This window comes from Nomascus leucogenys, chromosome 1a (genome assembly GCF_006542625.1).
Source record: "Nomascus leucogenys isolate Asia chromosome 1a, Asia_NLE_v1, whole genome shotgun sequence".
Lineage (NCBI taxonomy): Eukaryota > Metazoa > Chordata > Mammalia > Primates > Hylobatidae > Nomascus > Nomascus leucogenys.
In genome coordinates this window covers 19,420,371-19,446,449 of record NC_044381.1, presented here as the reverse complement: position 1 = coordinate 19,446,449, position 26,079 = coordinate 19,420,371, and the positions used below count along the sequence as shown (strand labels likewise).

General features: G+C 41.6%; 1 protein-coding gene and 1 pseudogene across 2 annotated transcripts in view; one reads left to right on the top strand and one right to left on the bottom strand.

Moving 5' to 3' along the window:
- The window catches only part of ADAMTSL1 (ADAMTS like 1), a 445,880-nt gene that overhangs the window by 173,962 nt on the left and 245,839 nt on the right, over positions 1 to 26,079 (bottom strand). The window contains exon 15 of the mRNA XM_003260400.2: positions 20,759 to 20,888. Within this exon, the coding sequence (XP_003260448.2) occupies positions 20,759 to 20,888 (130 nt within the window). The remainder of the gene's footprint in view (positions 1 to 20,758; positions 20,889 to 26,079) is intronic.
- On the top strand, positions 24,194 to 24,952 carry LOC101177391 (annotated as a pseudogene). The gene has a single exon (XR_177712.3). The product of XR_177712.3 is annotated as a ras-related protein Rap-1b pseudogene (transcript).

Below are 26,079 nucleotides of genomic sequence, written 5' to 3'. Positions count from 1 at the left end.
TCTATTTACTGATTTGTAGGTGGCATTCCTCACTAAAACCCTACAAACCTAAGTATTTCTCCCTATTATGGGTTGGATTGTGTTCCCGCAAAAGATATATTAGTCTTAATTCCCAGTACCTCAGAATGTGACCTTATTTAGAGATAGGGTCTTTATGGAGATAATTAAGTTAAAATGAGGTCACTAGAGTGGCTCCTAACCCAAAAGGAATGGTATCCTTATGAAAGGGGAAATTTGGACACCATGACAGACATGCACAGAGGGGAAGATGGCTATGCATCAGAAAAGATGCTGTAGCACTCTACTTAGAACAGCTACATAGTAAGTATTGTAGAATGTAAATGGCAGTAAATCCAATCAAATTGCAAGGAGGGTTGAGTTGAATGAGTTGAGATGGTGAGGGCAACACTGCTGGAAGAAGAAGGGCTTGAATCAGACCTTGACCTTGAAGTAGGAACAGGAAGAACACCCTACACAAGAAAAGCTGGAAGCAAATTCATAGATTCACAGAGGGGAAGATGGCCATGCAAAGGAGGATTAGAGGGACACATTCACAGGCTGACAGATGCTAAAGATTGCTGGCAGACCATCAGAAGATAGGAAGAGGCAAGGAAGGCCCCTACTCCTACAGGTTTTAGAGGGAGCATGGCCCTGTCCGCACTTTGATTTCACACACTAGTCTTGGAATACATTTCTATTATTCTAAGCCACCCAGTTTGTTTGTTATGGTAGCCCCAGCAGATTAATACACTCCCTTGAGTTAGTTCTTGTGAGTAGTTTTTAATCCATCCATTTACATTGCAAATAGAAATCTTTCTGGACATTTATATTCATGAGTTTTCTCTACAAGTGAAATGCCTGGGAAGGCCAGTCTTCATGTCAGGATCCACAATTTTGATTCTATTATCTTCTATAAGATTCTGCCTCCTCTTTCCTTTCATGATAATTGTGTTTGCAGTCTTACAGACTTTATTTTTAATTTTACTCATCTATTCAGCCACTCACATGTGTATGTGTACTCGTATTCATGCACTTACTTGTTGAAAATCTGGTATATACTGAGAATTTTGCTGAATGATTGGGAGGTAGAGATTTTCAAAATATTCTTGATTTTAAGGGTTTTTAGAGACAACCATAAGACACTGTAACAAATACTATTCATTTGTTTATCCATTTAATTAGTGTTTATTGAACACTTTTTGTGTGCCAGGCTTTATGTAAAGAGACAGAGTAGTAAATGAGTCAGACCTCAACCCTATTTCCTTGGGGCACAGAGTCTAGTCTATGAAGCAGATAAGTACAATCTAAGACAGAATCATAGATTGGGAGTTGAGAGGAATGAGGTAGTATCATCAATGGCTTCCTAAAATTGGTGATATCCAGACTGAGTCTTGACAGGTGAATAAGTGGTAGCCAGGCAAAGGCAGAAGTAAAAAGAAGGTATTCCAGGCTGAATGAGGTATAAGAATGCTTCCATGAAGCCTTCAGGGAACTGGGATTTTGAAATTCCCATGCTCAGGGCTAGAAAGAACATTGAGGCCGAGCATGGTGGCTCACACCTGTAATACTAGCACTTTGGGAGGCCAAGGTGGGCAGATCATCTGAGGTCAGGAGTTCAAGACCAGCCTGGCCAACATGGTGAAATCCAGTCTCTATTAAAAATACAAAAATTAGCCGGGCGTGGTGTTGTGTGCCTGTAATCCCAGCTACCTGGGAGGCTGAGGCAGGAGAATCACTGGAACCGGGGAGGTGGAGGCTGCAGTGAGCAGAGATTGCACCATTGCACTGTAGCCTGGGCGACAGAGGGAGACTCCTCTCAAAAAAAAAAAAAAAAAAAGAAGGAACATTGAGTAGAAAGCCTAGTAAATCCTTGGAAAACTCTAGTTCTTGCTCCTCTCTTCTCTCCTTGATATAATTATGTATGGGTGGGTGGGGGTGGGGGAGACTGGGAAGCAGAGGTGCTTTGGGCAGCCAAACCCTTAATGACAAAGGTGACTTCAGCTCGCTACCCTTCAAGCTCACAGCCTCATGGATTAGGCTTCTTGACCTCCCCTAATCCGCTGAGTGCTGGAATGGCCAGCAGGCTCTTTTCCTGTCTGTCCCGAGATTTGCCAGCCTTAGTGAGAAGTTTGGCAGGACACAGCACAGGGTGACATGGTGCTTCAAGTAGGCCCTCAACCCTCCTTAGGCAGACTGTGAAACCAGTTCAAGCCTGGCTTGGCAGAGGAATGCAAAAGATGAAGCCATTTCCCATGGAGAGATCTCCCTGTCTCTGTCTCAGGAGTTTGATATGTGAGAAGATAGGAGAGGAAGCAGCTAGCTATTGATGCAGTGGTGATTAATTCCTTCAGGGCCAGGGAGACACACACACACACACACACACACACACACACACACAGATAGTAGACATGGACACACATATACACACAGGCATTGATACACATGCATATGCGTGATACACACACATACACACCCCTGTGGGCAGTGCCTGCTGTTTGCATAGGCTTTCTATTCACACAGACGTTCTATTCACAGGATATGGGGAACAGCAGCCCCTGCAATTTCTAGCCCTGAAGGGTGTTGACTTGGGGAGTGAGAATGAGGCTTTCCACAAATGTTTTTATATATGACCACACAAAAATGACCTAAACTGATTTTTCAAGTTAGGTTCAAAGATCTCTTCATGTAGAATGCATGTTTTACTCTTTGATGTTTTGTTATCTCCGGGCGAGTTAAGGGATTATTATCAGGCTGAAGCCTGAATAAATTGAAACCCTCATATTAGGATTTATATTGGCTTATTAAATCCCTCATTTGTTTTTGATTATCCATGATTCTCATTTATTGCTAGGACTTTTATCCCTGGGACACTATTTTTAAACACACTTGGATCTGATTGAACTGATGGATTGGCCTAAATCCCCAAGTTGTATTTACTAAGTAGGAGACACGTGAGCATAATGTCAAGAACCAGACTGCCCCAGAACTTTGAATTTCAACATACCATCCACTTCCATCTGTGTTTTATGACCTTGGGAAAGTTACCCTCTTTGAATGCCAACTCATTTATCTATAAAATAAGGATGATAACAATAATTACAATAATAGCTTCCAGTAGTTATTGGGTGCTTGCTATGTGCTGGGTACTGCTGTAAGAACTTCACATGTACTAATTCATTTAATCCTCATGGCAACCCTAAGATATAGGTACTATTATTATACCATTTTATATATAGGGCAATTGAAGTAACTTGGCTGAGTTCACATAGCTAGTTGTAAGAGATCCAGGATTTGACCCCAAGTCTTAATTGTGTTTTTCCCTGCTAGCCTCTAGCTTGCACAGGTGTTGGAAACAAAATATCATGCGGTAGCTGCCATCATTATTATTGCTATCATTTTTGTCATAATATTTCTCATACACAAGAGAGAAAAATAGAAAGAATTGATCTTTGGAGTTCCTTTTTGCTTATGCTTGGAATTACTGCTATTGCTATACCCAAGTTAGAGTAACTATTCTTCTATTTAATTTTGCTTGCCTCCCACATTTACAATATTTCATTGTTTTGCTTCATGCAGCCTCACGTTCTGTAGGCCACAGAGAATTTTCTAGTTGCCCTCTGATCCTCAGAGCAGATTATCTATTTTTCCAGCTAGGAAAACAGAAACAGTGGGTGCAACTCAGCAACTAGATTCTGCATAAGAACACTGGATTACACACAACTTGCAAAAAACATAGAGAGTGTTTCTACCCCAAGCCACAAGGAGGTCAGCTGAATTCCTATTTCTTGACTTTCATTCCTTTCATACAACTTGTAAAAAAACATGGAGAGCGTTTCTACCCCAAGCCACACGAGGTCAGCTGAATTCCTATTTCTTGACTTTCATTCCTTTATACTAAATTACTAGAAAAATCCTCAAACTCTATGAATGCAACCATCTTCTTTCTTTCCCACTCTTGTTGTCTAGTTGACCCCTTACCCTCTACTCTTCACTCTCAAATAGCAAGGAATCCTTTTCTTATTGATGGCTGCTCACATGTTTGAAAGCATAGAAGATTTTTACCTGGGGTAATTGCATTATCATACTCAATTCCTTTCCATAGTTTTAAAGACTAAGATATAGAGAAAGTGCAAAACTTCTCACAGCAGGGCTGTAAGAAAATCCTTTCTTATCCTAGTGAAAAATATATGATGTCTAGTGACCATCTGGGTCCCCTATTCTGTCACCTGAGTCCAGCTCTTAGTGCATTTTTAGCAACTGAAACACTCAAATACAGAATCCATTCTTAAATAACCAGGAACTCACATGAATGCTTAACATATATTAATTCATTTATCTGCACAAAACCCCTATGAGGTAGGTACTTTTAAAAATCTTTATCTTATAGATAAGCAAATGAGGACAGAGAGGGGTTAAGTGACTTGCTCAAGGACACAGTAAGTGGTGGAGCCAGGATTTGAACTCAGGAAGTCTGGCTCTAGATACTACATTCTGAATCACTAAAGTAGCTCTTGGTTCTTCCAGTTTGTGATAAACACTGAGCTCAAAATCGGAAAACGTTACTTTTCAGGCTTTGAGCTTTGCCAGCCAGTGTCTATTTGGACAAGTTGCTTAATACCTTTGCTTCTCTTTTCTCACAGATAAAATGGGAGAATTTAACTGAATTACATTCTGGGATTCTACAACCTTAGTCATTAAGGGAGACTCATTTGCCAAATTTTTAGATTCTAGACACATCTGTCAGCTAAACTTCTTACCACTCTGGCTTTTTGGAATGTAAAGAATGAAGCCATATGATCTTTTGGTATCGATAGGACTAATAGTCCTAATAAAGCCTATTGGGAAGTGATGAGAGTTTGACATGCACCAAGTTCTTCATGTGACAATGATCCCTCAATCACTAGAAGTGAAGGAATCCCAAGGCCTCTTGAAGATCATGGACTCACTGGTGAAGTGACGTGATCCATCCATATTATCTGGCACGGGCATGGGGCTCTGGAGTGGAAGTCTTCCTTGTACTTCGCTGTTTTTTTTTTGTTTTTTTTTTTTTGAGACAGAGTTTCATGCTTGTTGCCCAGGCCGGAGTGCAATGGCATGATCTCAGCTCACTGCAACCTCCACCTCCCGGGTTCAAGCGGTTCTTCTGCCTCAGCCTCCTGAGTAGCTGGGATTACAGGCATGTGCCATCACACCTGGCTAATTTTTGTATGTTTAGTAGAGACAAGGTTTCCCCATGTTGGTTAGGCTGGTCTCAAACCTCTGACCTCAGGTGATCCGCCTGCCTTGGCCTCCCAAAGTGCTGGGATTACAGGCGTGAGCCACCATGCCCAGCCTGTACTTCACCTTTTTAATTGGCCTTTCAGGCAGAGAGAGTTCTATGTGGACAAGTGGGCACATTTGATGTTCAGAAAACGCATCTATTTCAGATACTAGTCTGTTTACAGAGGAGGGTTTTGGGGCTCCCAAAATGTGGTAAGTAGCAAATAATTATACAGTTATGGAAATGGCATAAATGCTGGGGTAGGCTTCCATTTAAAGTTTACCTCTGTACAGAGAGACAATGGAAAGATAATTTTACACATTTGAGAATGAAACAATGTAGCAAGATATTTTCCAATATATCAGACTTCAACACATTATTTTTGTATATGTTAAGAGAAAGGAATATAATCCATGGGACCACTTTCTACACACATATAAACACACAACTGCAGTAAGACCATGTGTGGTAAAAAGTAGTCTACCTCTTGCCAACCTTGTCATGCAGAGCTACCTTCCTGGAGGAGTTAGGTACGCAAGGGTGAGCTGGAAAACAGCACTTTTTCTTTTCTAGATCAAGGGAGGGTCGATTCAGCCCACATGTGGTTTCACTTCACTCCACCATGGCTCAGTTATATTGTCAACTTCTATTGAGTTAAAGATAAAGTGCCTGACACTATCCATTTTCACATAAGGTGTTTCTAGGTGTGCCTGGGATGTGCCTTCCCAAGGCCTATGGTAGTACCTAGCAAGTAACACAGAAAAAAGAAGAGAGAAATGGAAGCATTCCTGGCCCCCAAACTGTCATCTTACTGTCTCCCCTGACTTGTGAACAAATGGTCTACCATTTATGCTCCCTAACCCCTGAAAGTCACAGAGTCAAACTGGACAGTGGGGCATATCTTGTGAGGGAGATCTGGCTCCATAGCAGCCTCTCCTCCATATTAGAATTTTGGCATCATTTTCTCACTAAAGGAGCATTGATAAATAGTCTAGTTATGGTGGCTTTACATCAATAAATGTCTTGTTTATATCAATTTCCTTCTGTGGTTTTCTTCAGCATGATGAAATTTAAAATTGTGCAAACTCTGTTTATCACATTCTCTGATTTTTGTTGGCATACTAGTCTAGGGTGGAAATTGAGGCAGGAGAAGTATGGTAGAAGGAGGTGGGAGGTCTGTTGCCCACCTACAGAGTTTGTTTGTTTGTTTGTTTTAATTTGAGAGAATTTCCCCAGTAAGTGCATCAGTTACATAAGCTTTATGAGCCCAGGAGGTTGAAGCTGCAGTCAGCCATGATTACACCACTGCATTCCAGCCTGGAGGACACAGCAAGACCTTGTCTCAAAAAAAAAAAAAAAAAAAAAAAAAAAGAAAAAAGAAAAAGAAAAAGAATGCAATCTGATTTCTCAAAGAGCATCCTGAGCACATTCAGTAATGATCTACAGTGCCCTCCCATTTACACTTTTGACTCTAAGGAGTAACCCATGTTTGACATGTGGGGTTTTACTAACGCCAGAGTATACATTTCCTGACACTTTTACTCTCTAAACTTCAAAACAACTTGAATGTCCATTCCACATCTGAGAGATCTCTGTAGCATTGCGTTTCTCTGTATTAAGCAAATCTTCCAATGACATCTGCACAATAAGCAAGCATTTTGAAGACTGATCAGATAGTGGGGCTCTGAAAACCAACCTTCTGAAATATCTCATGTGGCAAGGGATGAAGGGATGCCTTAAAAGAAGAAATAAGGAGACAGCAATAATTCAGTATCTTGTACTTCTATAACACCTAGTTTCATGGAACTCAGAAAACTTTGCAAAACATTCTAACCCAAGAGTTCTTGAGTTTACCGCTGAGGGAGATGGCAAGTCATTGGGATTGCATGAACCATGTGGTCCTTCTGTCTTCCATAGTTTTTCACCATTGCCTGAAATGCAACATAAATACGTTGCCCTGTCTTCTAGGTCTCTCTCTTGTATGTCCTGAGCCATGAGAGGTGTTTGAGGCAGCATGGTACCTTGGAGAGCACATGAAAGCTATAGATAAATTGTGAGGCTTCAAGTTCCAGTGTTGTCCGTAGGGACAGAGGTTTAATAAAAGTTAATTTGATCCATTTTTAACAGTCGGCATAATGATCATTGCATTATGTGGTTACAGGACAAAAATCTATCAGCTTCCTGGTCATTGAGAGTAACCAGAGATACTCTTACACAGCGGAATCAAGCAATTTTAGGCTTACCTGGAAGACTGAAAGGGGATGCAAGGCACGGCACAAAACTGCCCTGAGGTTTCTTGAAAAGCTTGGATTGGGACTCTGGAGGAATATCTAATTAGTATATCAATAACATGTGTGATTAGATTTTTAAGAAAAAATATTTTACCAGCTCTAAGTACAAGAGACTCAGCTGTTCTTGTTCTCAGTGGTTCCCTTCTCAAGGTCACCTTCTCTAACCTGGATTAGGTGAATCCATCACCTCTGTGTTTTCATAAGACGCTGGTTGATATCTCTAACATGACCGTTATGGCTCTGCCTTGTAACAGTCTGTTTGTATACTGGTTTCCTAATAAGCTGTTAGTGCCTGGCCCAGGGTCTATGTCCTAGACTTTATTGTTTCTCCAGAACCTACGACACAGTAAGAATTTTATAAATGTTTGCTGAACTGTGCTGGATTTTCTCTTAACCAGTAGAAAATGCCCACCCTCCCAAGGATTAGAGCTAATAGGAGGAGATAGTGAAGGCTGGGCATTCTTGGTCTAGATGGGCAGTCCCTTTCCTCTATAACATAGCCTGTCTTTCCTTCAGGAAAAAAGGTGAGAACACAGTTTTCTAAAGTACACACAAATCACCTACATCCTCCAATTAAGGACTGCTTCTTACAAAGATACATAAAATCACCTACAAAACCCAAAACTAACCTCTATTACCATTCATAGAGTACTTAGTATGAGCTAGGCACTGTGCTAAGCGCGTAACACACTTCTCACAACCACTCTCTGGGGTTAAAGAGGAAGAAAGTGAAGCTCTGAGAAGTTCAACAACGTGCCCAAGGTCAAAGAGGCAGCATATTATATGAACTGGATTTTAACCCTGATTTATGGGACGCATAAGCCCATGCTCTTACAGCTGGAATAAAGGGATAGGAATCAGTCATTTACACCTTAGTGTGAATTAGTTTAGGTAGTTTTGTTTTCCTAATTCTTAGCTGAGTTGAATTGAATGAATGGGGGTGGGGGTGGTGGAGAGTGAGAAATAAGAGTTGAAAGAAGTGAGAAGAGTGTACCGTGTACAAATGACAGAGAAGGGTCAGCTGGGAATTTGGGTAGTCAAAAGGCAAGGTGACTGAGGGTAAGTCTTTAGGGGAGAGAGGGAACAGGCACTAGGAAAGTCAGAAAGAGAGTGGCACAGAAAAGGAGGCAAGGACCCAGGTTTGCACTGGGGAAAGAGAAGACAAGCAGGGTGGGGGGCAGAGAGAGAGAGAGAGAGAGAGAGAGAGAGAGTGTGTGTGTGTGGGGGGTGGGTGGGGGGGGCAGTGGTGGTGTTGGTAATTTACAACATGAACAAGCATCACCAAAGCATAAGCTAGGCCAGTGGCAAAGCAAAGATACAAAGCTTCTTCCAGATCTATAAGCAAAAGATGCATCTCTCTGCATGCCTTAGTATTTCTTTATATTTCTTTTAAGGAAATGAACTTTTTGCCTAATAACTCAGTGGTGGGTTTGAAGACATTCACTTTAGCTCTCTTAGACTCCTCTTTTAGCATGCTTCATTTCCTATGTGTTGGGCTCTGCCCTGAGAAATCTGTACTCTAATGATTTTTTAACACTGTCTTTCAAATGCTCACTTTCACCAATAGCCTAGTCCTACTTTTGGTAACTGAGAGTATAAGACGAAGGTTATCTGATAGAGATGAAGAAAGCAGACCTTGTTAACTTGTGAAGTTTACTAGGTTGTAAGCTGCTATGAGACTAGAGTTGGTTCTTTACACTGCGGTCATTCCCACGCTTACAGCACGGTACCCAGGAGAGTGTGAGAGACAGATGGGGTGATGGATGCATCTATAAACACAGTGATAGAGGGACAGACAGCCTCGGGTTCTCAGTAACTGCTCTGGAATTAAATATACCTTGTTCCAAGTTTGGACCTGCCACTGGCTAGTTATATCTCACTAAAGACTGTTTCCTCAGCGGTGAAGTTAGGATAGGAATGGAATCATTCTCATAAAATTGTGGGGAAGATTAATCAAAATAATGTATATAAAGTGATGGGCACTGTGCCATGCATATTGTAAGTGCTTAATAAATAGAAGCTATTAGGGAAGCCATACCTTGCTCAAAGATGACCTGTGAAGGTCAGCAAGGATATGGGGGCAAGATGCCTTGTGCCTTATCTCTACCATAATGTGGCTTTTCCTCTTTTCCTTCTTTTCTTTCCTTTACTCTCTTTGTTCCTTCTTTCCTTCCTTACTTTCTTCTTCTTCCCTCCCACAAACATTAGAGGAGACAACTGGCTTGGAATGACACAATTCATAGATGCTTCCTGATTTCTTCCTGCCTTATCCCAGGCCTTTCTGGCCATCAGGACACAGCGGCTCATTTCAGGATCACACCTCTTGTCAAAGGACCTTCCTCCCTTCAGTCATGTCACACAGGATATTAACTTTTTAATGACCCTTTGGACCCTGTCTCCCCTGCTACCATTTTATCATCTCATCACAGTACTTACAAAACACATCTTATTGGATTAGGTGTCAACGTTAAATGGAATGTCCCAACAAGTACTCCTTTTTCAGCACTTGGTGGACCCCATGATGACAAGCTGCTCTGCTTCCTGTTGTCAAACTGCCTAAGAGATCTGGTGAGGGCTGTACAGAAAGCTGGCTTGAAGCTAGGTTCTATCCATAGCCTCGCTTTACCCTGCCCCATACTAGTGGGTTAAGAAAATTTCAGAATAAACTCGGTGAGTATAAAATTATTATGAAGGTCTATATCATATGGTTTCCTGCATAGAAAAGTAAGAGTGTTGGCAGATCCTTATTTATATCAGTGCCTACTATATGAGGTAGGAACTAGCTGAGTGTTTTACATATGCGATCATCCTTACCAACCCTGCTCTGTGGTTGGGATAATTATCTTTGTCTTACAGATAAGGATAACTGAGTCTTAGAGAGGTAATGTGGCCAGCTGATGTAGCTTGTCCTGCCCAAATATCATATGGAAATATAATCCCTAGTGTTGGAGGTGGGGCCTGGTGGGAGGTGGTTGGATGATAGGCGTGGCTTCTCGTGAATGGTTTACTATCGTCCTCTTGGTACCATCCTCAAGATAGTGAGTTCTTGTGATATCTGGTCATTTAAAAGTATGTAGCACCTCCCCACTCTCCCTCTTGCTCCTGCTTTCACCATGTGAAGTAGTAGCCCATGCTACCCCTGCTCTGCCTTCCACTATGATTGGAAACTTCCTGAGGCCTCCCCAAAAGCAGATGCTGCTATGCTTCCTGCACAGCCTGCAGAACTGTGAGCTAATTAAACCTCTTTTCTTTTTTCTTCTTTTTTTTTCTTTTTGAGTGGCATGACTGCATGGTGCACTCACGGCTCACTGCAGCCTTGACCTCCTGAGCTCAAGTGATCCTCCCACCTCGGTCTCCTGAGTAGCTGGGACAACAGGTGCATGCCACTGTGGCCGGCTAATTTTTGTATTTTTTGTAGAGACAGGGTTTCACAATGTTGCCCAGGCTGGTCTCAAACTCCTGGGCTCAAGTGATCCTCCCACCTCAGTCTCCCAAAGTGCTGGGATTATAGACATGAGCCACTACACCCAGTGCCTCTTCTCTTTATAAATTACCTAGTCTCCGGTATTTGTTTATAGCAACGTGAGAACAGCCTAATACACCAGCCCATGCTACAGAGCAAGTGAGAAAGCTAACATCTGTCTGATCTTAAAACGCTGTGATATTTCTTTTTTTCCAGGCAGTATCTCTACTCCTGGTGGGGAATGTTTAACTTTGGCATTGCCAAGTCTCCTCTGGGTCTTGTCCTCCTGAAGTTCCCCCATTCTTAAAAATTGCCAAGATTCCCCCATTAGGAAAAATCATATCTGGTAAAAAAAAGAAAAACCATGCTGAGATGACAATCAGCCATCTCTTCCAGAGGCATATAGATGATCAAAGTAAGTCACGGCTTGGTATTTAACAGCCTCACTAATAGTGGAGTAAGTGTCAAGCTCTAGGCAACCCCGGCAGAGGGCCCTTTCTATCTGTCTGAATCACATAGTAGCTCCTTTAGGCAGCCAAGAAGGTGTCTGTGTCTATCCACTCAGTGACCAGAGTCAATAGCAGTAAGTTACAGAGAAGGCACCACTTTTAGCTGTTCCAGCAGGCAGCCTACGGCCTGTGTCTGTGCGTGTTTAGGCCTCAAGGACAGTAACTCCCCATGTAAAAATTGAAGCCTCATGAGAAGGTAATGAGCATCTACAGGTCTGGGAGCTGTGTTAATGCAGTGACAATCATTCTTCCCTTAGGTTTCCTTGTGTCCCTGACATAAACACCAAAGTGCACTGCAGCCCTGGATAAAGATAACTAGATAAAATGATGAAGAGAAAGAGGGAATGGAAAAGACATGAATGAAGGAAGAATTCACTATGAAAAAGAAGGTAGCTGGCTGAGCTCTGCTTTGTGACAGATATTTCTGCACCTGCAGCAGATAACCTAAGAACTGCCTAACCTTGGCTGGCACCATGACAGGAATAATATTTTCACAAGTATGAACTGTTCCTGAACTGTATCTGCCAGATTACTGGATACAAATCAGAGCATTCTCTTTTTCACTCCCTCATTTTTATGTCGCTTAAACATCTCTTTTTCTCTACCTCTTTCTCAAGTCTTTTTCCTACTTTGTTTTCCAAGTTTAAGGAACATAGTAATATAGCATATTTCTAACTATAAGGTCAATAGAAAAACTCTTCTTGTCAAATTGTTCCTGAGGACTTCTGCTCACAATTTCCGAAGAAGGCATCTTATATACTTAGGAAGCAATAATCATCATTTCAAAGCATCAGCCAAATTATTGCCTGCTCTTGAATTGTTACCTTAGGACTTTGGAAACACTAGATTGTAGGGAAAGTGAAAAACTTAAAAAAAAAAAGATTTATGTTGGGAAACTCCACTCTGGTACTGTTGATTGATTTGTAAGCTGGAAGGTTTTGAACTATAAAACTCCAATGTTTCATCACCATATCCACAGGAGAAAGCTATCTGGTGGTGATATTTCCATTCTCATGGTGCTTATGAACAATGAGGTTGATAACTGGTACAGATACATCAACTCTTAGTGCAGTGAAGAACTCAGGAGGTTTAAGTTAATAAGTGTCTTAAGAAGAGCAGCACTTAAGGCATCCAGGATTTAGAAACTAGAGTGACCCCTCCAGGACCATTCCCAAACTCTGGCTTTGGCTGCTGCAGGGAACAAAGTGGGTCTTGTTCATTACTGTATCTCCCACACAATGCTTGGCACAATGCAGGCATTCAATAGACATTTGTTCAATGGAGACTGAAGGAAGAGAAATTCTAGTTATCTTAAAGGGCAGCATAACATTATAAATGGAGGCATGCAGGATATTTGTATCCTTTACACATAAACAAACACCATTAAGGCATTATAAAAACATTCAACATTTCAGTGTTGAACCATCCTTGCTGCCTGATTGCTTTCACCTACATTTTTCTTATGGCCATGTAAGTCTTGCTCCCTGCAGACTTCTTGTGGCTCTTTATAGTTAAAGCCAGTTCCTGCTTTGTAACTAATAGAGGTGCTTTGTCTTTGGAACTTAAATTTGACTCAAGGTATTTTTCTGATTAGAATTTTTCCTTCTTTGTTGAAAAGCTTCAATTCTGTGGATAATTATCATTACCTTCAAAGAATCACAGAATATTAGAGCTGGAAAGGCCGCCAGGGACCAGACAACTGGAACAGTCATGACGCCCTGACACCCTTCCTTGGGGCTGTATCCTCCTCCTCCCAGGTGGCTAGGCCAAGTCAACACGCATTGGGTTGATCATAGAAGCAAACACAATGTGAACATACCTGGGACAGGAGGGCATTAATTTTTCAATGAAAGAATGTTATGGTTCAGATCACACAGAGCACACTATTTATTTTTGACTCTACATGAGAAAAAGGAAAGGTGCCTACAATAAAAGCTAACCACTATTTTTAGAGTTTAGCTGTCTTGGATGAGCAGCCAGAGTCATCTTTCTCTAAGCAAATCTGACGATTCCACACCCCTGGCTAATATCCTTCAATGGCTCTTCAATGCCCACAGGACATAAAGTCTAAATAACTTAACTTGGCACACTGGACTCTCCTGGATCTGGCCTCCATCCACTCTCTGACACTGGCTTCCACTTTTTGTCCTTCATTTTGTGCTCATGGTTTTCCTTCTGCCTGCAACATCTTCCTTCTTCATTTGGATAACTCCTACTTATGCCTTACCATTCAGCATAGGCATTGCCTCCTCCAGGAAGCCTTCTCTCAGCCTCAAGCTTCCACCCAACTCCATGCCTGCCCTATTCATAAAGTTAGTATTTTGAAATCTTCTTCATCTATTAACTGGTAACTCCTTTAGGACAGGGTTTTGTCTTCTCGTCATCCGTGACAACCAAATACAAGCAGACACAAAGATGCTTGTTACATGTTCTTTTTTTTTTTTTTTTTCTCTGAATTGGGATGCAAAAACACTCTCTGCTTTAATATTTGTGCAGAAAGTTAACTTTAACCAATGGTCTATATAAAGACATTTCCCAGAGTCTAGGCAGAATTATGTGGTCTAAAGGGCTGTCCGATCACATAGATGTTAAGAAACTAGAAAAGCTTCCCTCTCAGGACGTAATTGCATGGATTTTCCTGACGCTGATGTTTCTATCTCTTTAGAATGAGTCATATCATATATGCTTTCAGGTGACATGATGGGAAGGTAGATCTAACCCCTTGATTTTTACCCCAAACTCATGCAGCAACTAAATATATGCACGCAAGGCAATTGTCTTTATTATTTATTTATTTGTTTTTGAGACAGAGTCTCACTCTGTTGCCCAAGCTGGAGTGCAATGGCATGATCTTGGCTCACCGTAACCTCCTCCTCCTGGGTTCAAGTGGCTCTTCTATCTCAGCCTCCCAAGTAGCTGGGGTTACAGGGGCACACCACCACACCCGGACAATTTTTGTATTTTTAGTAGAGACGGGTTTTCGCCATGTTGGCCAGGCTGGTCTCAAACTCCTGATCTCAGATGATCCACCCACCTCGGCCTCCCAAAGTGCCAGGATTATAGGCGTGAGCCACTGTGCCCAGCCACAAAGTGATTTCCAATATCATCAAAGCTCATTTCTCACAGATTCAAGATTGATGTAACAGGTGATGTAAAGATATTCCTTTCCATGGTCACACATGCTCACACATGGAAAAGAATATCTAGGAAAAATGAAGATTTTAGCCCTGAGGCAAATAAATATATGACCTTTACCCTTGTTGATGTCAAAATGCTGCTGGGGACATTTGTGATCACTGGGCCAATACAGTCCCACTAGAGAAGCAAAAGAGACTCCCACTGGCCCAGTCAGGCCCAACTATTAAGGAACAGGCTATGGCAGATTCCTATCCATCAATGGAAGAAAACAGAGAGACAGTGTAAGATACATCTGAATTTACCAAGGGGGATGACAGTAGTAACAGCATTAACTCTTCAAAGGCACCTGGATATGGACTCAATTTCTGTGGATGCCAGTGAGCTCTGGTGTACTTTTGCTTTAAGCACTTAAAAGCTAGTGTGGACAGAGCCAAAAGGCAGCGTATGGAAATTTAAGAGTACAGCAGAAGATAAACCAATATTTCAAGAGCATGTTGAAACAGTAACCTTTAAAACAAGTTGTCAGAGGGGAAGAGCTTGCAAAGCTTTGAAACCTCCATCAAATAAATTAAAATATGATTGTGTTAAAAGGCAGCACCTTCTGCTCTAGCCATTGTAAGCTAATATAAAAGAAAATTGGAAATTGGAAATCATTTGCTGCTAGTATACATGGATTTTGTTAGTGTATAATAAAATAGACATTCTGAAGTATGCTTTTAAAGAGAAGACTCTGTGACATTTCAGACGTGTTTCTTAACTCTCTCCTTTCAAACAGGGATTCTCAAGCTTCGTTTATAGCTCTTGCTGGTTCTAAGAACCATCCTAGGTCTGAGAAAAGAGACTGGGGCTGGGGCAGGGGGAGGGCAGAAACCAAGTACTGTTCCTGGAATTATGAGCTTTTTCCCCCTTCCCTGTTTATCTATTCTGTACCACTCAGCTGTTCTCTGTTGCACAGAAATAAAAGTTTAGTTTAAAAAGTATGTTAGAACAAAGCTGCAGAAATTGCTTGGAATTTCCTTCATTTTCAGCATCTGGCTTTCATTGCTTACTTAATTCCCCTCCTCCACATGCGTTTACCAAATCTTTTCAACACACACTGGCCAGGCTATCAAATGCTATAATTAATAACAGTCATACACTTTTTTTTTTTTAAAGGTAGTACGTTCTGCTTTTCCTTGGGCTGCTCATGTCATTGCTAATGTAAACCAGGGAGATAGTTGCTAAAGTTTATTTTTTTTTTTTGGAGACAGGGTCTCACTCTGTTACTCAGACTGGAGTGTAGTGGTGTGATCACAGCTCACTGCAGCCTTGACCTCCCTGGGGTCAGTGATCCTCCCACCCTGGCCTCCTAAGTAGCTATGACTACATGCACCCCCCTTAACCAACACACACCCAGCTAATTTTTGTATTTTTTATAGAGATAGGGTTTTGCCATGTTGTCCAGGCTGGTCTTGAACTCCCGATCTTAAGCAATCCATCTGCCTTGGCCTCCCAAAGTACTGGGATTACAGGTATGAGCCACCACGCCCAGACTAAAGCTTAATTATTAAGACTTTAGTTAAATAAAAACATCTAATAAAATTTAAGTCCTGAATTTTTAAAAATCATGTTTTCTTTTAAACTAGAAGTACTAGTTTGAAAATGGAAAGAAAGGAGAAGATAATGAATTTTTCTGAGTGCCTACTATGTTCCTATTTCAGAGATGAGAAAATTGAGGATTCAAAAGGTGTATGGCCTCTTGAAGGTCAGCTAGCTGAAAGTGACAGAGTAGGTCTAAATCAATGTGCTGGTTCTTTTATTTTGGTGTCTCAGGGATGTAAAAGATTTTTAGTGCATAATATTAAATGACAGAATCAAGTTTCCCAACAATATACAAAATAAAACCCATTTACAAAGGGAAAAAGCTTTATCTATTTGTATATCTTCTTATATGTATATAAATTCATAGAAAAATATCTGAAAGTGTATGTAGCAAAGCATTAACAATGGTTATCTCTGGGTATAAGAAGGAACTAGAACTGAAGAAGATGGTGGTGAAAGGGGAAGGTATACCTTTCTTTTTTTTTTTATTCTGCTGTGCTTGAGTTTTAAAGAATGAGAATATTTATGTATTCCTTGTATAATTATAACACAGAAAACCTCCTTATTAAGAATAGGAGGCCGATTTCTTTTTTAATGACTGATCTTAGGTCCTTTTTGGGTATTTCTCCCTTGAGCTGGTTTCACCACTGAAGGACTGGGTGGATGATATGGCTTTTAGACACACAAATTACTCATTAACTTTGATGGAAAATTCTCATTGGGAGCTCACAAGCAAAAATGGTCCTAACTTCTTATGGTTAATCTTAGGCAAAGTTGTGAAGGGATCAACATCTGTCTTCCATATACTACTTTCCATCTTTCCTGACAATCAAACTCCTCCCTGGGTAATGCCTATAACTTACTTAACCTCCACCTGTCCCTCTCTTTTCTGTTAAAGCTTGTCCTTGTATCCTTACTTGGGGGATACTTTGCCATACATGCATGGTAACATAAAAGGTTCAATCCTGGCTGGGCACAGTGGCTCACACCTGTGATCCCAGCACTTTGGGAGGCCAAGGCAGGCGAATCACGAGGTCGGGAGATCGAGACCATTCTAGCTAATGCGGTGAAACCCAGTCTCTACTAAAAATACAAAATATTAGCCAGGCGTGGTGGCGGGCGCCTGTAGTTCCAGCTACTTGGGAGGCTGAAGCAGGAGAATGGTGTAAACCCAGGAGGCGGAGCTTGCAGTGAGCTGAGATCACACCACTGCACTCCAGCCTGGGCAACAGAGCGAGACTCTGTCTCAAAAGAAAAAAAAAGGTTCAATCCTGAGGCTATTTATGTTTTAAGTTGGCATTTAAATCCTTAAGCTTAAGGAAAGGATCAACAGCATCTGGAAGGTGGGAGAGAAGGGATAAGGATAAGGTGGATGCAGAGGAGGGAAAGCACTGAGGTCTTCCCAGCTGTCATTGATAATATGGTCCAAACGTTGCTACCTATAAATTTGGCCCTGGTCCTTCATACTCATCTATATAATAAACACTTAATAAACATCTGCTATGTGTCAAACATTATACTAGGTGTCAGAAATATAGAAAGGAGGATTCAAACACAAAGCTGATAGCAAGAACTCTAAAATCTAGTACTCTTCTAACAGAAAATGACTATTTTTAAAAAGTGTTCTAAAAAATGTAGGCACTACATGCACACAAACACACAAATCGGGACAGTCAGAATACCTCCAGCTTGAGAAGACATCTTCCTGTTGTGAATAACCAGGTATGAGGACGTATTGGCCTAAACCTGGTGAAAGTTAGACATGTGCTTCTGAAACAATCCCTGACATCACACAGTCAAGAGAAGCCAAGTTTAATCTTAGAAAGCCTGGCTAAACAGATTGGACTTGCCCTCTAGGGCCTTTGATATTCTCCCTGTGATCTGATAATTCTGACTACATACAAGAAAAAAAGTGGCTTCCTAATTGGTTTTCAGTGGGACTAACAACTGCCTGGGACTAACAACTGCCTATTTATCTTAACCAGGGAGTGACCTCGCAGAGAGACAAAGGCCCAGTGACTAAGATGTGAAGTGTCATTTTGTTATATCCCACTGAAAATGCTATGGTATTTTTTTAAACACATGCATAGCAGCACAGACCAAGACCCCAAAGGACACGGTCTAGAAACTTGCATCCCATCAGAAGACACACAAAAATGTTCGGGGAACACTGAACCAAGTGGAGTAAGAATTGTGAATTAAAAATCTAAATTGCTCCCAACAGAACAGAGGTTGTGGGTTGTGTGGGAAAACAACACACTATTATGCTCCTACCAAATATATTTTATCTTCTGTATACATTGAACACCAGGGGAAGGGAAGGAGAGATTTTTCTCCGACATCAGAGTGAGATATTCCACAGGAAAGGCACCTCTATACATTTATCATTTTTAGGAGGAAAATCTATTTTGACTCTTGGATGGGATTAGGCCATTATACTTTGGTCCCCTTTATTGTTGCAATTAGCAACCTTCTACAAATGTTTAAATGTGTATGGTCGACCCAAGAAACTCCTGGCTGTGCCCAGTGAGAGGTCTTGCCTGTTGGCTTGACAGTTGGCTGGTGGGAAATCAGAGGACTGAGTTTATCTGGAGCAAATGCAACAACATTAAGCTCAACAACAGTTCTTGTCTGTGAGTCAACAAAAGGGTCACAGGATAACCTAACCTTATGTAACTTAACCATAGTTAGTACTTTGAGAATGAGAAATAACATCTCATGTCCTATTCCTTTTGGTGCTCAAGGAAGGGTTTAGGGACCACGAGCCCCGGCAGTTTGAAGCAAGTCCCAGGCACTGACTCCTCGGCACTGCCTCAGCATTTGGGTGTTGTTACAACACAGGAACGTGGTTAGAAAGACCCTTTTGCATGTTTTTCAAATAATGGCAAATAAGCAGAACAGAAATTACAGGAATGATTAGCACACAGCGGCAGGAGTAGCTGTTTAATGCTTCCGCCTACAAAATAAAGAATCATGGGACATGTGAGCAAGTCCTGGTGACCTCAGATCATCACGTACAACTAGTTCACTTTGCAGATGTGGAAACATAAAGGGCAGACACCCTGCCCTAGGCCACAGAGCTAGTTGGTGACAGCAGGATGAGAAGCCAGGCCTCTTGGCTGCCTAACAAAGAACCTTGCAGGCTTTCCATGCTGAATCGATACTGCTTCTTCCTAGGTGACAGGACTGTGGTCAAATAGAAAAGTTGGTGCCCTTTGCCCACGCATTTAGGCTCAACAACTAGAGAGCTGCGAAGTTAGGGCAGAAATGTGGAACCAGGTGGGGCAGGGATAGAAAAGGAGGTTACTCAGGATTTCATGTATGGGACCTGACTTTGACTCTATCTTGTTGACTGCTGTTCTCATGGGTGGGGTGCTTCTCCAAAGCAGTGGCTGACTGATTTTACGGTTGCCTTGGAGAATATGGCATGAGTTGCCCTCTTCTGTATTTGAAGAGGGGAATGCCCTGGTCCGCCATTCAGATCATCATACAGAACAACTCTGGTGACTAGCAGGAGGAGTGTCACCATGGGATGTGCCTCCATCTGATTGGAGGAGGACTATGATCTATATCCTCCAAGTTCCAAAGAAAGGAATCTAGCCAGCTGGGAAATAATACAAGCAGTGCATCATCGTGACCAGCAAACTGTTGTTAATGCCTGACAGCAATACAGGTATTAACTACTTCTTACATGACACACTTTGCAGAAAGAGAAAAACTGTCATTCAAAATCACCATTCCCCCTTTTATCTAGGATCTGATCCTATTCAGCAACATTTCTTCATTCCATCAGCAGATTTGAAAGTCTGGATTTTGTTCTTAAACGTCTCCCTTCCAAACCCATAGGTGAGATTTGCTCAAAAAGAAGTATCTAGAAGGCAAGTTTCTCAAGACACCATAAAATTGTAGGGACTGAAGCAGTGATTGGATTGATTAATTCAATCAAGGCTGTGACTCAATGTTGGCTAATAATGAGACCCAGGCAGGGCTGAACAATGAAATGCTCTAATTGATTTTACGCATGTGGAATGACACACACCCCCCCAGAGCATGCTATAATGAATCTGCATGCTGTGTGCATATAGATTTCACAGTGGATCAATTATACCACCCAGTTGCTTCAGGCCCTTACATTCTGCAATTCACAGACCAGTTCATTACTACAGTGTGAGTGCTTAGGACACAGGCTAAAAGGTGGCAGAGCCCATGAAGTCTGTGGTCACCTCATGTTCCCTTTAGGGGAAAGCAACTGCGTGGCACACACACATACCAGCCATGCCACAGGCTCAAGTGAATGCACGGTATCTTCCAGATTCTGGCATGACCATTGATTGGGCTGGAATTCCAAAGCCCTGGTTTCAATTAAACTTAAGTGCATTTGACTAAAAGTTTGAATTGATGCTAATTGGTTTTCAAAACACTGAGTAACAAATAAGTGTTACAGTCTTGCCCACTGAAAGATGCACCCAGTTCTGTACGTGCCCCTGGACAGCAGGGCAGGCCACACATCCCTTACCTTGGTGGGCAGGGATCCAAATTGCAGGATTTCAGGAGCTGTGGGGGCCGGCGGCTGGTCACGCACAGGTTCTCCTCAGCAGGCTCCCGAGTCTGTTTGTTCAAGCAGCTCACCACAGCCTCCTGGACACCTGCGTACAAATCACACGGTCAGGCCAGAGTGCAAAGTGGGTGTGTGTGTGGGGGGTGATGAAGTGTAGACAAGGCAGCTGGTGGGAGGTCCCTGTGATCTGTAGGACTCTCGCTGCATGTCAGAGATGGCGGTTTAAAGCCCAGGACTGCCAATCTTGTCAAGCATCACTTGAGCTGGGAGAAAGTATTCATAAGCTTGTTGCCTCTGTGAGCATGCTCCTTGAGGAGGGCAACTCCCCTGCAGAAGAGAGGCTGCTACCTAGACTCTTGAAATGCTTAAAAAAAATGCCACGAGGCTAATGCCACCAATGCTGGAACGTGATTGTTCAATGCACAAGGAGCACAGGGTGACAAAAAAGGGGCCCAAGACCTTCACATCTTATATTTTAATCAAAAGGAGATTGTTGTATTTGGAAGGGAGGCCCAAGGCCATGTTTTATATCCAGAATTCTGTAAACTGCTGGGCTCTTGAGGTCTTGAATCTAGGACTCCAGTCTTTGCTGTTTGCCTTCTGACTCTGGTTCATTTCTTTTGTGACCTAGGGCAGCCTTGGAAGTTGGAACAAAGAAAGAGAATAAGATGCATAACAACCACAGCCGTGGAAAACAACCTTCCCACTGACACCCGCAGGCCCTGACTCAGTGCTAGTGAAACAGCAGTTTGAGCAGTGACTGGCACAAGGTTACTGGGAAGTTCTCCAAGGTGGTCTGCAGGGCCTTTGGGGAGACACTTATTTTTATTTAAAATTTTTTTTCAAGACAGAATCTCGCCCAGGCTGGAGTGTAGTGGCATGATCTCAGCTCACTGCAACCTCTGCCTCCTGGGTTCAAGCGATTCTCTTGCCTCAGCCTCCCGAGTAGCTGGGATTACAGGTGTGTGCCACCACGGCTGGCTAATTTTTGTATTTTTAGTAGAGATGGGATTTCACCATGCTGGTCAGTCTGGTCTCGAACTCAGGACCTCAAGTGATCTGCCCACCTGGGCTTCCAAAAGTGCTGGGATTACAGGCGTGAGCCATTGCACCTGGTCCCCTTGTGGAGACATTTAAATGAGCAATGTAATGACCAGACATTTCATTTTGATGCCCAGTCATAATAACAATAGCTAACATTTACAGGATGCCCATTATTAACCAGGTCCCAAGGCTAAGAGCTTGGCATGCATCATTCAGTCCTCTCAACAACTGCACAAAGTAAGCACTATTTTTATCCCCATTTTACAGATAAGAAAACAGGCTGGGAGGCCGGGCGCAGTGGCTCACGCTTGTAATCCCAGCACTTTGGGAGGCCGAGGCGGGCGGATCACGAGGTCAGGAGATCGAGACCACGGTGAAACCCCGTCTCTACTAAAAAATACAAAAAATTGGCCGGGCGTGGTGGCGGACGCCTGTAGTCCCAGCTACTCAGAGAGGCTGAGGCAGGAGAATGGCGTGACCCCGGGAGGCGGAGCTTGCAGTGAGCCGAGATCGCGCCACTGCACTCCAGCCTGGGTGACAGAGCGAGACTACGTCTCAAAAAAAAAAAAAAAAAGAAAACAGGCTGGGAAGGGTGAAAAGACCTGCTTAAGTTCATACAGATGTAAATGGTAAAGCTGAGGATGGCTGTGCCCTTAGTACTGACTGATAGACTTAATATTTAAAAATATTAAGAGGCTGTCCTATCTGCTTCCCTGGAGATCTTTAGGAATAACCTAGGCATTTGTCTGGAATCATTTCAGCAGAGTTCAGTTTGAGTGAAGAGGCAAGACAGGACATTCTCACTAATTTGCCTTCAGCCATACGTAGCTGTGTATATAAAGATACTTACATTTAAAGATACCTATCTATAGCTGGACATTTATATATAGTTATAGCAGAGTCTGGGACTATCCATGTAATTAGCAATATATATATAAATACACACATATTGCCTTGCTTTATTTTCTGCATCGCTTCATCAGATACTACCTAGTATAGTACAGTTGACCCATCATGCTGCTCTCCTCTCCTCCTACGTACCCTGTGTTTCTCCAAGAAGTCATCAGCTCAGTCATCAGCTAATACTTCCTAGGTTGATGTGACATTGATCTAGTCCACTTAGGAAGACCATCATTTACAAAGTGACTCAACTAGAGTCCAAATCACCTTTCTTCTTTGTAAGTCTGGGAAATTAAATGTTTTTTAAAAAAATGAACCACAAAGCTGGGCGCAGTGGCTCATGCCTGTAATCCCAACACTTTGGGAGGCCAGGGTAGGCAGATGACCTGAAGTCAGGAGTTTGAGACCAGCCTGGCCAAAATGGTGAAATCCCGTCTCTACTAAAAATACAAAATTAGCCAGCTATGGTGGTGCACACCTATAATCCCAGCTACTTGGGAAACTGAGGTAGGAGAATTGCTTAAATCTGGGAGGTGAAGGTTGCAGTGAGCTGAGATCACACCATTGAACTCCAGCCTGGGTGAGAAAAGCAAAACTCTGTCTCAAAAATAAATAAATAAAAATAAAAATAAAAAAAGAATCACAATATTTACCCTGTGGCTGTGATGGTATCTTTATATTTTCTTTTTTCTAAATTGTTTATGACCTTCAAAATTTAATTTAAATATATCATGGCCAGTTCAGGGTGGAGCATTTGAGATTTCTATTAGACATTCAGATTATTCCATCATATTCTGTAATGCTGACTGCAGGGTGTTCTCTTGGTTGTAGCTGGGATGAGCCATTTGAAATTCATGGTAGGACGACACAGCCAAACACTTCATAAGAAACTGTTGATACAATCACTGATACTTCCCACTGGAATAGCCCAGTATTATTAATGTAGTGATGAGAAGTCACTGGATGTAGCTTTCTATCCCATACAGAATCTAGAGCTGTGGTTATCTTAGAAATTAAATTTTTAACTCATTTACCTGTTTGGTAGTATTCAAGAGATTCTAAATGAGAGTCTAAAATAAAACATATTTTGGCTTTATTCAGCTGTTGAAAACCTTATGAAATTGGGTCAACAATCCTGAGGCAGGAAGTGACCGTGGGCTTGTCACATGCTTTACTTGAAAGTGACTGGATTAGGTGTGTGTGTGAAGGTGTGTAAGTAATGTGACCTGTGTTTCCACTTTGTGAACTCCTTCTTGATAGAACTTAGGCCCTTCTGGACACTGCCAAACCTCGCCCAGAGTCAGGTGTGTAAACCAGCTGGAGCGGCGGTGGCAGTGGCAGGACTGCTGTGGTGCCGAGAGTAGCAACCTGGAGGGAGCGTGGGGGTGACACTGGCTGTGGGAACCCGGTGACAGCGTGAGAGGTACTAAGTTTCGACAAGTTTGCATCATGCATGAGTATAAGCTAATCATTCTTAGCCCAGGAGGCGTTGGAAAGTCTGCTTTGAATGTACAATTTGTTCAAGGAATTTTTGTTGAAAAATATGATCCTATGATAGAAGATTCTTATAGAAAGCAAGTTGAAGTAGATGCACAACAGTGTATGCTTGCAATCTTGGATACTGCAGGAACGGAACAATTTATAGCGAGGAGGGATTTGTACATGAGAAATGGACAAGGCTTTGCATTAGTTTATTCCATCACAGCACAGTCCACATTTAATGATTTGAAAGACTTGAGAGAACAGATTCTTCCAGTTAAAGACACTGATGATGTTCCAGTGATTATTGTTGGTAATAAGTAGGATTGGAAGATGAAAGAGTTGTAGGGAAGGAACAAGGTCAAAATCTAGCAAGACAATGGAACAACTGTGCATTCTTAGATTCTTCTACAAAATCAAAAATAAATGTTAATGGGATCTTTTATAACCTAGTGCGGCAGATTAACAGAAAAACTCCAGTGCCTGGGAAGGCTCGCAAAAAGTCATCATGTCAGCTGCTTTAATGTACTAAGTGAATTGCAGCTCTGAGTCAGGTCTGAAGAACTGTTGTCCAATTCAACAGTGCCAACATTCCAACTTTGTTAAACCTACCAACATCTTAAATGGACTTTCCTGTGGTGGTACCCTTTAAGAGGCAGATGAAAGCTACTATATCAGTTTGCACATTCTAATCACTTTTCAGTATCACAAGAGAGATTTTTACTTATATAATAGTCCTAGAGTATGCAGCTGGTAAAAGCAGAGATTACATCCAGTATTACTGCCAAGAGACATTCTTCATCCACCAATGTTGTACGTGTATGAAAATGGTGTACTGTATACTCTAACCCTGCCTCATACTTTGTGTTGGAGAGTACAATGATGTAAATCCTAAAAGCACCACAATTTTAGCATAATAAAAGAAAGTCCAAAGAGCTCCTACGTAGACTACTCTAGATAACTTTGCTTCTTTGATACTTGTAGTTTATTGTAATTTTTTTAAAGAAATTTAAGGTGATTATTATTGTAGAAAATAAGTGCTTTGATTAATACAGCTATATAGTTTTTAAAATTTTTTTAAAAACCTATGGAGACAGTGATCTTGTCTTTAAAATATGATAGTCCTTTCACTATAATGTCTTAAATACATTGCCTTTAATATCTGTTGGGAAGGAAATGTCCAGACTTTTCAAATTTCTTATTATATGTTTCCTTTTCTGTTTACATAAGGAACAATGTTTATAGTTGTATATACAGTGGGTGCCTACAACAAGAAGTGTATATTTTCAAACAAGTTTTTAATGATTTAACAACTTTTGTAAATCATTTTCAGGCTTCTGCAGCTGTAGACTATCACTGTGAATTGCTTCCTTGCTCATGCATAAGTGTATTTGCAATACCAAATACACAGGTTTAGTATTTTTGCCTGTTAGTGATTGTTTCATATGTGTAACGTTTTGGTTGAGTTTTAAATGGTGGATGAGTACCGTTGGTGTGAATGTGGGAAGTAATTTTAATCATATGTAATTGGTCACAAGGCCTAATTTGCAGTAACTGTTGCTGTTTTGTTTACCAATGCCGTGTTGCTGCTTCGTATGCATTAACATTTGGATGTAAAGATTGTGTCTATCCGACAGGGAGCCACGGTATTTAAATTGACCAACCTAATGTTACAACTACTTTGAGGTGGCCAAATGTAAACTAAAAGCCTTAATTAAAATGGTTCAATTTTGTAAAAAAAAAAAAAAAAAAAAAAAAAAAAAAAAAAAAAAAAAAAAAAGAACTTAGGCCCTTCTAAGACCGCAAGGAATGGGGAAAGTAAGGGCTACATTTCTAGAAAGACACCAATAATCTCC